General features: G+C 43.4%; 1 protein-coding gene across 1 annotated transcript in view; it reads right to left on the minus strand.

The window, feature by feature from the left end:
• Positions 1–15225, minus strand: part of Zbtb20 (zinc finger and BTB domain containing 20) — a 739052-nt gene that overhangs the window by 50627 nt on the left and 673200 nt on the right. Inside the window, 1 exon segment of the mRNA NM_001105880.3 lies at positions 14859–15046. Coding sequence (NP_001099350.2) covers positions 14859–15046 — 188 coding nt within the window.

The following is a 15225-nucleotide window of genomic DNA, read 5'->3' on the forward strand; positions in this document are numbered from 1 at the left end:
CACGGCCAAAGCTCGTACAGCCAACAACTATTTCCTGGCTTGGTCATTCCAGGGCGCTGAGGTCGACATGCTCTTGCAACTATTTTCTATGCGTGGTGATCTGATTTTCTGCTTTTCCACAACTCTCACTGTCGCCTCACTTTGCTTATAGTTCTGAAGGAATTCTTTCCTTTTCATGCCAGAAAATATTTCTGCCTTGCAATCCTGTTAATTCCTCAAAGTGGAGACAGAACTACTATTAAGGGTAGAAGGGGACTTGCCTTCAAATGTCATCCTTGGCTAATTAGCTAATCTTTCTCAGAAGTAAACTTCACTGGGGTAATTTTTTCACTAGTGTACATCTCAGCTTAATTATTATTCTCTGGCATGCCATTTTGGTATATAAATTATCAACATGATTCTGCGCCATAACTGGTAATTTATACAGATAATATCAGGGAAAGAGGAAGCTCTCTGAGCTATTCACTGCTTTTCAGAGCCATTCTTGGCTTTACCGGCTTGGCTTACTAGGCCTTTTTGTTTGTAAGAGACCACCCACTCCTGCCGCCAGGACCGAGATCTGCGGCTCTTAATCAGTGGTTAAGTGCACAACAATGCACAATAGCTCGGTCACTCTCACCCTGTGACTGTACAAAGGCTTCACAATGCCTTTGCAGTGGATGGAGACATCTCCCCTGTAGTCTGAAGATCTTTAAGTTCCTCGGATTTAGACTATTCCCCAAGTCTTTAATTAGTAGAGTCATGTTTGAACTACTGTAACCCCAAAGACACATATCTGCAGCGTCCTTCTGATCATATTTTACTCTAAGCACTTTCCCATTTTGGCTTCCTTGGTTTGCTCCTCTAATTTCACTTTCAGAACTTCTCGAAGCTCAGTGGCTGAACGTTACACAGCACGGGCCTTATCTGATGTGCCGGCGCCTGGTGTGGCCTAAGACACACTGGTGTTTTGTTCTTATAGTATGGGACTGATGTTCTGAAACCTTGACTCCAACACAAAGCAGATCCTTAGCTCATTTTAAGTGTCTCTCTTCTTCCCTCCCAGCCTCTTCCTACCCACCCCGACACTTCCTTAGTCTTATGTGCTGGCGGCAGATGGCTACCATATTCCGAAGCTGAGTATATACAAAATCCTGCCGAGGAGAACAGAGTGCCTTCAAAGTTAGCCTTTCTATTCAAGTGGATGGCAGAGGCTTCAGGAGCAGAGGACTCCTCTCTCGTTCACTTAGTGCTCTGTTCATTCGGCCAGGAATTTGTTTTCTCACATCTTTTTACTGTCCAGCCAGTCGAAGGAGGGTGGGTGTGAAGCAACTCTCCTGAGGGCCCCTGCAGCAGGAGGGCCCTAAGATTCTATGCCAAGCTCTTATTTCCCTGGGCCAGCTCTGCCTGCTGCTGATCAAATCATTCCGTTCCCAGGGGAGGAGCTTGGGAGCACTATGTGTGGGGGCTGGATGTCTCAAGAACTGCCTCCTTGCTATACTAACAGTCATATGCTGTATTTGCCAGGCAAAGACTGGACCTAGGAAGACGATGAGACAAGAAAGAATGGTTGGAGCAGAAAACTGTTCCACTCAGCAGTAATGGAAGGTGGAAGTGGGGAAACCTTTCTTTTTAGTTACTGCAAGGTTTTCTAGAGCTTTCACCCAATCATCTGTTTGAGCATCTCGTGAACAACATCTATTTCCATGATATCTATGAAAAAACAGGCACCAGATTATATTACAAAGTTGACCTTAACCCTGCCATATTGCTATGAAAATCAAAACATGTAGCGGTCTATGCTCAGGAGAAAGCACTCTGTTTTCCCAGCATACAAACCTAAGGGTATCTGGGACTCACTTTTGTTATGTAGGTCTGCTGAGTGGAAAAATTCAATTCAATTTCATAGCCCTGCAATATGCTCAGTAATACAGTTCCCTGAGCTGCCCTGTCTCCTTCAGCCATCCATTCTGCAAACACTTGCTCAGCACCTACTACGGCTAAGCACTTCACTGGATCCTAGAGATTCAGCAGTGGACAGGACCCGAGTTCTGCACTTGGGACTTCTACCCAGAGAAAATAAGCATTCAATGTTTTAGCTGGGGCTGAAGACTCAGTGGTACAGTGACTGCCTAGCAAGTGTGGGGCAACAGGTCCATTTCCCAGGATGACAAAAATGAGTGTATGAATAAGTAAATAATAAATCATTAAAATAAGGTGTTCCGAAAGTTGGCAAAGGAGCCTTTAGATAGCTCAGTGAATGAAGATCCTTGCTACTCCACCTGATGACCTGAATTCAATTCATGTCTCCCTGTGGTAGAAGAAAAGAACCCATAAGTTATTCCCTGGCCTCTACTCACATGCTGTGGCATATGTGTGTGCCCCCTCCTTACGTGCAATAATTTTTTTTAAGCTGCCAGAGAATGGATGTTATGGCTAAGCTCGTTCTAATTGGATTTTAGGCTTGCTCCAAGGAGGGACTTCATACCCACTACAGTAAACTTTGTCAAGGGCTTGTGGCTGGGAGATCACTCGTCCTCGGGAAACACACTACCATCACTTGGATAAATAGGACAAGTGGTCACACTGCCTCCTGAACAGTCATATTTATACACAGGCCAGTGCTGCCTTCATCAGGGAGATTTGTGTTTGCGGTATGCAGTGGTGAAGCAGGCACATAACCGGTTGCAGTGCTGAGGATAGGGAAGGTAGAGTGCTTGACTGCAATGGGACATCGACCGCCCTCTCCAAGACTCAGGAAGCATCAAGAAGGGGAAGAGGCAGAGGACTGGAAGGGGTTGCAAAGGGGTGATGTATGCTAGAGATGACGTATCACTGCACGCTCCAACTCACTGCAACAACAGTTCCCCATTTCAGCCCTGTAAAGGGTGTGCACCTCAACATTTCTTCGTGGTAGGGGGAGGTGCTCATGAGTCCCCATAATTCCCTAAGGAACTACTGAGAATTAATGCTGACCAGGGATTTCATGACATAACCTGTCACTCATGCCCATTCAAGAAACTGTAACTAAAGGCACAGAGACATAACTACACACAAAGGACATTAAGGAAGGAGGGAGAACTGCTGAGATCAAACAGTTTTAGTGGGAGAAGGAAAGGGATGAGAAGGCAATGGGTGTGTGTATGTGTGAAAATGACTAAATTTGTTATATACACGTAAGGAGCTCTCAAATATTTTAAAAATATATATCCATGAATATACTTCTAAAATTATTTGAGAGCTATATATTATATATAAATTATATATTATTAATATTAAAAATTATATGGTACATGTATACTGGCTGTGTTATTTGAGTAACAGGCATAGTTCACCTTGCAGAGTGCTGTTTCTGAATTTTCAGATACTCTTAGTGAGGGTTTGGACCCCTGCTACCAAAAATATTCTGTCCTCGCTCCTTCTACTGTTAGGCTGGCTGCCTTGCTACAGTGCTGAGACTTCAGACTGCAATGCTGTTACTGCTTTTTCCCTTTGGGTGGGATGGTAACTGTGAGGATCGTTACTTTGTGAGCTACACATATATTTTCTCTGTAAATATTGTACCATCTAATTTGCGTCTTTGGATTCTGCTGATTAGCCATCAACATGTGATTTAAGAAATTCTGCATACAAGATGCAGAAATCATGACTCAGTAAGTTATCATTTTAAAGCTCTGACTTAGGATGTATACAGACTTGCACATCATCTGCTTTGGCTTTCAATCTGCAGCTATTACTGGAAGATTTGAAGATCAAGTTCCTCCATGTGTGTGTGTGTCCTTGCAATTCTACACCCAGCTGCAGAAACACTCAGGAAGAGAGAGAAGCAAATGTCCCAAACCTCTCCACATACTGCCCCAAACTATGTGGGTACCGCAGGACAAGAAGCAGGGACAAAGTCAGCAAGCCTCATTGAATTTCTTCTTCAGGTTTTATTTTTCTCCTAACTATTGCAAACTTCTTCAGAAATGAAGAAGGTAGCCAGGCCAGTAACTGAGAGTAACCTCCTCTCTGTCAAACACATTCACTTCCTAACTCTATCTGATTTTGAATTATCTCAAAATACTCTAAAGTCATCATGAAGACTGTCTTTCAAAGATGTATATGTATCTGTGTATGTATGCATATATGAATGCATGCACATATATATGCACACACACACGTTTGCTTGAATTTCTCTCTCAGTGGTGTGACAGAACAATGGCTGCCTGTTTTAAGGTCTGATCTATGCTCTCCTCATGAATTTAGACATGGAAAGCTTACATGGGGCTTGTGCAGACTTGACATCTGAGGGAGAGGGCAAACCGCTCCATTCCCTTTCCAAGTATTTGAAACTCTCTCACTGAGCCGAATGCAGGTGAGCACCAGGAACTCAGCTGGGTGATGTTAGCATTCAACACTATCATATTATTATTCTAAAGCTCCTTCACACAAGGAGAACACACTGGAAAGCTTTTTGTTTTATACTTTTCTGGGTATGAGATAATTTCCTTATCTATGAAATGTGTTTTTATAAGAATGCTATGACAGTGTATTTGACATAGACTGGTGCTTACTAAATATTAGTCCTCTTTCAGATTTAGTAAAGTAAATCAACAAATGTAGAAGTGGGGTTTTTGTTTTTGTTTGTTTAGGGTTTTTTAGAGGCCAAAAAAAAAAATCACTAAAAGATTAGTGGAGAGGGGCTGGAGAGATGGCTCAGTGGTTAAGAGCACTGACTGTTCTTCCCGAGGTCCTGAGTTCAAATCCCAGCAACCACATGGTGGCTCACAACCATCTGTAATGAGAACTGATGCCCTCTTCTGGTGTGTCTGAAGGCAGCTACAGTGTACTCATATATAAGAAATAAATAAAATATTTAAAAAAAAAAAAGATTAGTGGAGAGGCTTCCTGATCCACAGAGGCCTGAATCAAGATGGGGGCACTGGCAGGAATTCTTCTCCTATGGACTGAGGATTCTGAGTTTCAGTGGCTCTCAGGAAGTATGGGCCCTGATACAACTGCCATTTATGTTGTTTTAATTCAAGACCACATTTTCTTCATAATGTAAAACATCTGAGCTGACACTAAGCAAGGTATCACCATCTATCTGTAGTTATCACACGCCAGGGGAGGAGGCAGAAAGATCCCAGGTTCAAGTCCGGTCTGGGCCATGAGACCCTGTGTCAAAATACATACATACATACATACATACATACATACATACATACATACATACATACATAAAAGTAGAAATAACTGAAGAAGACAATGAAGAGGAAGAGGTACTAGCTGGTCAAAGCCACTGGATGTTTATCTGGTGCTGGTGCTGTTTTGGGAGGTTTACATACAACACTGTACCTTATCTTTCTTTACAACAACCCATTGGACATGTATATGATGAATGTGTAGATACCATGCATACAGGGAAATAACCACAGAGGACGGTAATTAAAAGCATGTAAACTGCACTCATAGACTAAAGTCCATGCATAACTAGACCCTGGCAGTGAGAAAACACTTCCTGAACAACACACAATCTAAATCTTATCCTATGAACAACACACGCTGTAGGGCAGAGGGTCTCAATGTGCAGGTCTCAACCCTTCGGGAATCACACATCAGATATCCTGAATATCAGATACTTATATTCTAACAAAATCAAAATTACAGTTATGAAGAGCAACAACAATAATTTGATGGTTGGGGGTCACCACAATATGAGGAACTGTATTAACTGGTTGGCAGTGTTAGGCAGGTGGGAACCACCACTGTAGCGTCTGTTGCCTTCTCTGCCCCTTAGCAGGAGTCATGCTGGATTTGGATGTTCTCATGGGACTTCTTGCATGTGACTTACTCTTGGAGTAAAGGTTCAAGGAAGCATATACTGACTGGGATATGCTTTGGACATACTGGTCTTTCCTTCTTTTAATTCTCTGACCCCAACTGAATGAAAGCTTTAAATGTGTGTCCTGACAACCACTGGATGTAGGCATGCATTCTCTTCTCAGGGAGCTCACACATCTGAGAGAGCTTCACTTCCTGGAACCAGTGGAGTCAAGGCCTCTGCTTGTTCTGAAGTGGAATGGGGCCAGAAATACTCTATACTCTCTGCCTAAAGTCTGCTTATATTACTCTCCAGAAGTTGGGTCTGCTTGAGAACATCTCTCTCTCTCTCTCTCTCTCTCTCTGTGTGTGTGTGTGTGTGTGTGTGTGTGTGTGTGTGTCTGTGTGTGTGTCTGTGTGTCTGGGTTTGGGAACCTGTGGGAGCCCTGCGGCGTGATGGAGACACTAGACCTGAAGTTACGGAAGTTTGTGAGCAGCCCGATGTGCATGCTGGGAACAGGATCTGGACCTCCGTGATTACACAGGAGGGTTAATCTGGTAATCATATCTTGAAATTCCCAATGTGGTGTTGTACCACACGAGATTTAAACCTCCTTGCCCAAATGGTGAAGCTAAGTTTGCCCATGATGCCTGGAAGAATGTACGCTAACACAGGTAACTATGCAGTCATTAGGACAGCCATTAGTCAGGAGAGGACTTCACTTTAAAGAACTATGCTTCAAATGATTGGTTTGAAAATTGTTAGATTTGAACACTTCCGGTATCTGATACTTGTCCTCAGCTAAATGATCAGATGAAGTGGGTATCTGTGAAGTCTCCCACAGAAGACATCCACAACTTTTAGCAAACATTTATTTTCACAAGTAGAAGGAAGGAAAGCAATGGGGAAAGGGCAGGTCAATCCCTGACTCACTGGGCTGGGCACTCATGTCTGCACTGGCATGGATGGAGCAACTTCCCTCTCACTAGACCTCCTTGGGAGGAGTCTTCCTTCATATGCATTTTTTTTTGTTTTTGTTTTTTGAAACTCTGTATTCTTAAGAGCACACATGATCCCACCTTTTCAGTTATGTAACATCCTTTAAACCTTAAAGATGTTTGTTTGCAAATGCCACTTCATCATCCTTATCTCTTATCTTGTTTGTCCCTGAACTCCTCTGCATGGTGTGTGTGTGAGAGAGAGAGAGACAGGGTATGTGTGTGTGTAAGGGGGTGGGGGGAGAGGACACCTGATTCTGCTCTCATGACAGGTACCTCCCAAAGCCTGAGGTGACTTTTGTCCAGTTCTCTGCCTCCATGTTCTCTGCAGCTCACCCATTCCCTCCCTGATGATCCCCTCACTCTCCTGGCTTTCTCCTCTCTCAGATCTGTTTTTGTTTTTCTCCTTTGAAGATTCTTTGTTCTCTTCTTATCACTCAATGTAAACATTCCTCAGGTTCTATTTCCCTCTTTTTTTCTTTCAACAAAGTCCTCTTTGAAGTCTACTCCTGTAGTTATGGCACAAATCATGGCCTCTTGTCCAAAGGGTCTCCTGCACCTAATTTCCAATATTTCTACTGTAATCTAGGACCCCCATTTGTAACTCACCACTCTGCTTCTACTGGGAATATCCCCATGTTTTATGTTTTGTGCTGTATGAAACAAACTCTATTCTATTCTCAGAATTCTGCCCCTTTTTTTGCTGGGGATTGAATCTAGTTCCCTGGGTATGCCAGGAACACCCTCATCTCTGAGCTCTGTCTTCAGGGGGTCACTTTCCTTCTGTTGCTTGCTTGCTTGTTTGTTTGGATTTCTGTTTTTGCTTTTTGACCTTGACTGTGGGAACAGTAGCTTCCTGAGTGGCTAGGATTGTAGGCCTGTTCCACTAGGTTCAAATCCCTAAATCTTGTTTTTGATATCCTGTTGGAGTCATCTCTGGTAAGTTCCCTTCTCAGCTTCACCTCAGTTTGCTGAGTCTAGCTCCCCTGGTCTCTACTCCAATCACTAGCTCCCTTCAGGTCACTAAAGTGTGAACTACTGACAATGTCTCTTGTGCTCTTTCTCCTTTTCTAGTTGGCCCCTCCCATCCCATTATGGTCCACATATTGCTGCTAAATTAGATCTTCTCTAAGATGAGTTGTGATGGTGAAAAGCCCCTTACAAACCCCGAGGGTTTTATAGTTTTGAACTCAGGTGCAAACCTGTCATCTTTTACCCTAAGGCCTCACATTCAATGAAATTATATTCACCTTTCAAAAGAGGTCAACTGGAACTTCTTCAATAAACTTAATGAGATGTTAATGGATTAGAGTGCATTTCATAACCATTCTGAGTTCTAAGATAAGAGTGACTGGAAGACATAGACTAAGTATTATAGTATCTGACTCTGCTAGTTTTCATTGTGTGCCCATGCAACTCAGTAAAGTGACACGGACACATACAAGTACTTTTCAGTAAGGCCTGAGCAAGTGAATGGAGGCTGAGGGTCTTGGTGTGCTGATAATTGTAGGGAAGTTCTTTATCATGGTAATTCTTCTTTTACAAGAATCTAAGTCTCCACTAGACACTTGCAAGACAATCCTGTGTAATACCTGGCCTGAGGCCCTCTGCCTTCAAAACACTGGGTCACCTGCCTGGTGGCAGTCCCAAGTCTGCTCTTCACAGTAAGTTCTCTCAGAAGTGGACTTGGAACAGGTGCCACATTCAGTGAATGGAAGAAAAGAGACTACAAAGATGTAATTAAAAAGAAAAAGTATGACCTTAAACATAATAAATACAAACTCTAGAAAATCAGAGCAAGAAAACAGAAACAAACTACCACCACCACCACCACCACCAAAGCCAACTGCCTTCTGAGACCTAAGTGTTGCACTGTGCACCACTCAAAGCCCCGAGTAAGAGGGTATAGCAGGCAGTAACAACAATTCTAAAGATAGCACATGAGCACTAGCTCACAGGTAGAAAGGCGACTTCTTAGAAAAGGGAGAGTCTCTTTTAAAGAAACGAAACCCACAAGTACTCAGTTAATGGAGTGGCAGAAACTCAGTTTACACAGTCGGGAACAAAATGAAAATAAACAGCTCCTCACAGCACTCGGAAGAGAAAGAGCACGGGTGCTCTGGAGGCAGCCACAGTTCCGACTTACATTACAGATGCCCTATTTACTACTTAATTGATATACAATTTATTAGAAAATTAATTATCCAGGCCATAGGATAGTGACTATCTGTGCTTGTTACCCCTCTTCCCATTTTGGCTGTATTTCTCCTACAAATTAGTGTGACCCCAAAATGTTTTCAGGATTGTCCAACTTGTCCTAAATTCCATAAATAACTCTTTCAGAGGATGCTGCTTTTTGCCATGTCTCTATTACAGTTCTTCACAGATGGACCATTTTTGTCCTTCCAAGGTCTAAGAATAACTCTTTCAGTTATCAAGACAGACCACAATCCAGTTCAGCTGCCCCTGTGGGATTCCAGTTAGTTCAGACACATCTGCTGAGATACATGCATCAGAATCCAAATGAAGTCTTTGTTTGATTATACATTTTGAACATTTATAGAGGTTTTTTGGGGCCAAAATGTTTCTCATTTTTCTGGCACACCAAACAGAGATCTTCAGTTACAAACATTGCTTCTGAGCACCTCCAACAGAAACCCAATCTTTCCATGTGAACAGGTGCCTCAGGAAGCTTTTGGAAGGTTTTATACTGAATCAGCTTTCCGATTGGAAACTTTCTGAACACGCAGTCAAATTTGCCAGAGAGACCTTCAAACTTGCTTGAGCAGTTTTCACTCACACAGACATACATTCACACTTAGAGACAGCCCAAGTACAGCAAGTCAGGGCTTTGGAAAACTGAAGTTTCTTTCTTAAAGGTTAAATACCATATGCAACCAAACTGAGCAAAAAGGAATGTATGACAGGGAAGAATGAGCAAATAGTAGGAGGAGCCTCACTGAGCATGCCCACTGGAGGCTGTGCTGGGGCTTAAGCCGGGCAGTCTTCATGTCTCCTAATTTCCATTACACACCCAAGCCCTTGCATTTTCAAACATTATGCCATAACGTATTGCAAATGATTCCTTTTATGCAGAAACCTGTTCAGTTATTTTGAGACATGCCCTCTTAGCACAAATGGGTCAACCAGATTAACATGTAGAGGAAGAAGACACTAGTATCTGCATGAGGTGTTCTTCCGAAAAGCCCACCTTTTACTTGAACTCCCTACAACTGCTCCCCCCGCCCCCCTGCCAGTCATCAGAGAATAAACTAACCTTTAATTTCTGATGCCTAAAGAGTTAGGAAATCACTCCTCCACTGGGCAAGCCTGGAATTCATGGGGGGAAAATCTGCTTTCAAGTTGTTCTTACGGCCCAGGACCAGATGCTCCAAGGTGGCCAGAAACCTTTGTCTACACCCACTTAGCAGATTTCTGGCTCTTTATCAGGGACTCAGAGGTTTATCTGCAGGAATGAATCATTTCCTTCAAAGTCTCCCTTACCCTATTTACATGCTTGCATATTCCTTCCATTTTGTTTTCCCCCTACAGCGTTACTAAGGAATTAATTATCTAGAGGAACAGGAACATACAGTAAGTACATCTGAGATCCAGGATGGGACACAGTATGTCATCTATTAGGCCTGGCTAAGACCAGCAGCTGATGCTAAATGGGAAGGAACATGCACCAAATGTTTTTTAATCACAAAGTTAGTAATTAATTGCTCTTTAAAATACATTTTATGCTTCTTTCTGTCTGTGTACATGAAATGCACATTTATTACATGCCAAAAATTACAACATTATGGTCTAAATGTGACTGGCACGGAAGTCCGGAAACCCGAGTTAATGTCCCCACAGCAACTTTAATCCTGTCTGTGTGCACATGTAGAGCATGTCTTCCGTTACAGGATAATGCATAGAGATGGGTTGGGGAGGGGCGTTAAAGGCTCACATCCTCAACTGTGGTTCCTGAAGAGACACAAAGGATCAAGGCTGCTCCTTTCCCCGTACGTGGCTAAAAACAATGTCCTCATGCTGGTGGTGTTGTGAAAGTGCAGAATGAAAGAATCGGCTGGCCGGGATGCTGTGCGCGAGGCACTCAAGGGGACAGTTTCTGTTGCTGTGGGAACCTGAACTTTGCATTTCCTGACTTGGGGGTAATTAAAATGTCAGCCTTAATGTGGCATTAATGGAGTTTGCCATAAAAATCCTCTTTGTTTTGTTCTCTCAGAAATTGCTTAAAAGTTCAAAATGATCCAAGTGTACTAAAAATTTAATCACAGGGCCTTGGATGAGTGATGGGAAAAGGAATAAGAGAGAGAGAGAGAGAGAGAGAGAGAGAGAGAGAGAGAGAGAGAGAGAGAGAGAGAGGGGAAGAAGAAGGAGGAGGAAGAGGAGGAGGAGGAGGAGGAGGAGGAAGAGGAGGAAGAGGAGGAGGAGGAGAAAGAGGGGGAGGTCAGGGAAGTGAGCAGGCAGGAGATAGGAAAGGAAGAGCCCATGGTCTCCTAGACAGCAGGCAGCCCCATCAGCACCGTGCTACCTACACAGCTAAACTTAAACCCACCCACACAACAGTTTGCTACTGTGTAAAGGTTAAATTAAAAATAAATAAAAACTGTTAATGTGTAAATGCATCTTGGCAAGGACAGAAAAACCAGACAGTCTGACGAGTCCAGCACAAAAGCACTGGAAGGTAAGTGACCATGACTGTCAGCTTCCAGCTTCCGAAGACAGAGATAGTGCAGTCTACAGCGGAAGCAGGGAGAAGCCCTTCCTCCTTCCGGGGGAGCCTTATTGGAGGGCGGGGGACACAATGGAAGGAATATGCAAGTAAAAGTTCTGGTGCATCTGTCTGTCTGTCACATGAGCATGATGTGCTACAGCTTGATAGTTGTCAGGACAGGCTTCTCATGGGGGCTTCATCTGCTCTCCTGACTCTGCTTAGTCCTGTTTAAGTCCCTGAAGGGAGAGTTTGGCTCAGTGCATACTCAGCCCGTTTGGTGGGTTAACTGCTCTGTGGAACACCTAGGGTTCTCGCACTCTTTCTATTCCCAAATTCATCATAATGCCTTCTATTACCGTCCTCTGGATTTGCTTGCCATTATGCTTTCAGAAATGGTGGAGAGGTGACCAGCGTCATGGAAGTGGTAGGATATTGCTGAGAGGAAACTGTGTTGGGAAGTGCACCGCCAAGCAGCAAGCATTTCTGTGGCAAGATAACAGGAATCTCAATAGTGCTACCTCTGCTTTTGAGCATCGCTAGGTCTCTGGGCAGGGGTAGGTGCTGCAGCGCGGTACACTGCCGACCAATCATCTAGACCATGTATGCTGTTGGACTGGTCATCTTTACTCTGGTGCGTGCCTGTCACCTTTCCTAGTTACAGCAGAGCTCGCTTCTCATCTGTGGGCATGATTTATCTAATGTGTTTTTGTGACCGCATCACCATGATGAGTAGCATCACATGTCCAAGGTGCCTGTGGATAGCCAGGAATGCCATCTTTGTGCATTGAGCCCCGAGTTATAGATGCTCAGAAAGAGAGCAAATTCAGAAACACTCATTTGCACCCATGAGAATCAGTTTTCCTGGTTGTCTCATCTGTAAATTGGGAAGAATCACACTGACGGACAGGAAGTAGGCATTAAGTCATGACTAAGAATATTTTTGCTAAGTACACAACAAAATAAAAAGGTGCTATGGAAATTCAAGCGTTTGTGAAAGCTCGGAATGCCACATACTGGAAGAATGTTCCTGAAATTAAAGGGACTAACAAGTCAAGGGCACTATTTTTAAATGCCCCAAATCTGTTCATTCTAAATAGGAACTGAATATTTTACCTTAAAGAAATTAGGCTTTTAAATTAATCTATGGTAAGAATGACATTTGAAAGTAAAAAAAAAAAATCTTCTTGAATGCAAGAAGAGCATCCAAAAAATTTAACAGCTTAAAATAAACTCCTTTCCTGTCTTCTCTCAAGCAACCTCCAAATGGACAGATTTCTGTGAATCTTTCCTAAAAACAATTTTCCCCTCAGTGTAGGCTCAAATCAGGACAAACTACAATCCAAATATGTTTGGGGAAAAGTATAACCAATTTCAACAACAGGTTGGTGCAGACTTACACATCTTAATGGCAAAATCAAAGTGACTTTCTTGACAGCTGGAGATTAGGTTTCTCCTCCCCTTGGGTCTCTTTCCAAGTGCATTCAGATGCCCTACTGAGATCTGCTCTTCTGGCTTCCAAAGGGTCTGCAGCAACAGCACTGTCCTGCTGCTCCTTCTACATATGCCAGCTAGCAGGGCGAGTAAGGCCTGGCTGTAGGATGCTTGCCGTACAGTACAGGAAACATAGTGCTTTTACCACTTGGAAAAACATTCAATTGGTTTGTACCAGATTTCTGCCTAGGGCCGTCCTATGCAATCTTCCCCACAGGTATGGCAGAAAGCCAGGTGAGGAAGGTGTGTATACTGACACTCCAGGCCTTTTACCAGCTCGACAGGCTACCCTTCTGGTAGGCAGGGGCAGCGTGGTGTGCACATGTCTGTCGGCACTATGCCATGCTATTTTCAACTTCTTCCTGTAATTACTATTAGGCCGGAGACTTCCAGGCAAGAAAGTCCAAGGATGTGACTATGAAGATGGTCCAAAGAATAAAGTCCCTGCTTCTGTCCCCTGTATCTAAATAGAAGCTGTAAGTCTGATGGTACAGATCTTATGGCCTTAGCGACTTGGATCTCACTTTGTTCCCATTCTTTAGTGACAGTTGGAGGGTGGCTACAGCCCAGCCGCTGACTCAGCTCACACCCCTTGTCTAGAGGCTAAGACAGCAAAGTGAGTGGGGGAAGGGCTCTCCCAGACTTACTTACCTTTGTCCTCCTGGCAGAATTTTATATTTTTTTCTGCCAGAAAATAACAGGAAGAGATTTGGGATCTCATTTCCTAATGGAGAGTTCTTTTTTTTTCCCCCTTTAACTTTCCTTTCCTTCCTTCCTTCCTTCCTTCCTTCCTTCCTTCCTTCCTTCCTTCCTTCCTTCCTTCCTTCCTGGTTTTTTCCTTTTTCCTTTTTTTTTTTTTAATTTTGTCTTTGAGGAACAGGTTATATGGAGTCCTTTTTGGTAATAAAGCTTTCCTGGTATATTTAACTCACTCCGTTGTGCCAGCTCTCTGCCTGTTACCAGACGTCCTGTGGAGAGATGGGTTCCTAGAGCTGTTGGGCATCTTCGCTATCAGGAATACTCTGTGGGTTTGGTACTGTCAACATGTGCTCCTCTCTCAAGTGCCAGGTTACACTTTAGAAACGAAAAGCAGCCTCCTCACGTGACCTATCAACCTCCTTAAAATAGAATTTAAGAAGTGACTTCTAGATTAGTGAGAAGATGGCAAAAATAAACAGCAAAGCAGTGATTTCAATAGTGACAATTCGCATTAAGTGCCCATTTCCAAATTTAGCCTGTAGGCAGTTTTTTTAATTAAAAAATATTTTTAACCTGCATTCTTATTGGCTATGCGAAGTCTGGGTGGCTTTTGAATTCTTGGAAGCCATTCTTTTTTTCTTCTGTAAATGTATGCTATCCTTTAACCACTTCAAAATAAATTAAAAACTGGAAAGATTGAAATTCAGCCAAGCTACATGAGACTCCAATAACCAATGCACATCTGACTTGGGCTCTGTAATTTGGAACTGGCTGTTTCCTTGTGTCTCACTGGCCTGCTGAGGTCCATACTTGGTTATTCCGTTTAGTGACGTCCAAGTGCTGTTACTGAGAGCAAGGACACCAGGGAGCAGCAACATCGCCTCTTTTCTTAAGTTAATGTCCCGAAAGCGAATGGGGTGACACACAATTAATCATCAGCGTTAAATGGCTGGTTACCTGGCTTTCAAATATTCTTTGGCTTTGAAAATATATAGATGCTGGTTGGATCAAAATGGTGGCGTGCTACTTTTGGCTACTTTGGAAGGCCAAAAGGAAACAGCTTGCTCTGAATGCAAAACAGCCAGAACCCTGGGGTGGGGGTGGGGGGAGCACGGCGCTAAGCTTTGGGAAGACACCGTCACCTCGCTGCTGTACTCACAATCAGATGACCCGGTGTGAGCGTGAGAGTTTGTCAGTGAATGTGTTGAGTGGATGAGGGCTGGGTCTGGAGACAAAACAGCTTCAAAGTTCAGGCAGGGAAGGCCCGGCTTGGCGCTGGATCCACCCGGCTGAGTAATCTCATTCTCCTCAGATGCCTTCTGGTTTTCAGCTGTCTTGGGTTTCTTCCTGAGAATAAACAAAGGGCCCTTTGAAGGAACTGACTGCATATTTGGGAAAAGGCATTTTTAGAATCTGTTAAAGATAACTTGATTTTTTTTTCTGAAGGGGGATGGGAGGGAGTCCAGTATGTCCCTTGTTTTAAAACAAGCTGATTCTTGTTTTTTTCCCTCCAGTAATGGCCTAAC

The sequence above is a fragment of the Rattus norvegicus genome, chromosome 11 (assembly GCF_021556685.1).
Source record: "Rattus norvegicus strain SHRSP/BbbUtx chromosome 11, alternate assembly SHRSP_T2T, whole genome shotgun sequence".
NCBI classification, from domain to species: Eukaryota; Metazoa; Chordata; class Mammalia; order Rodentia; family Muridae; genus Rattus; species Rattus norvegicus.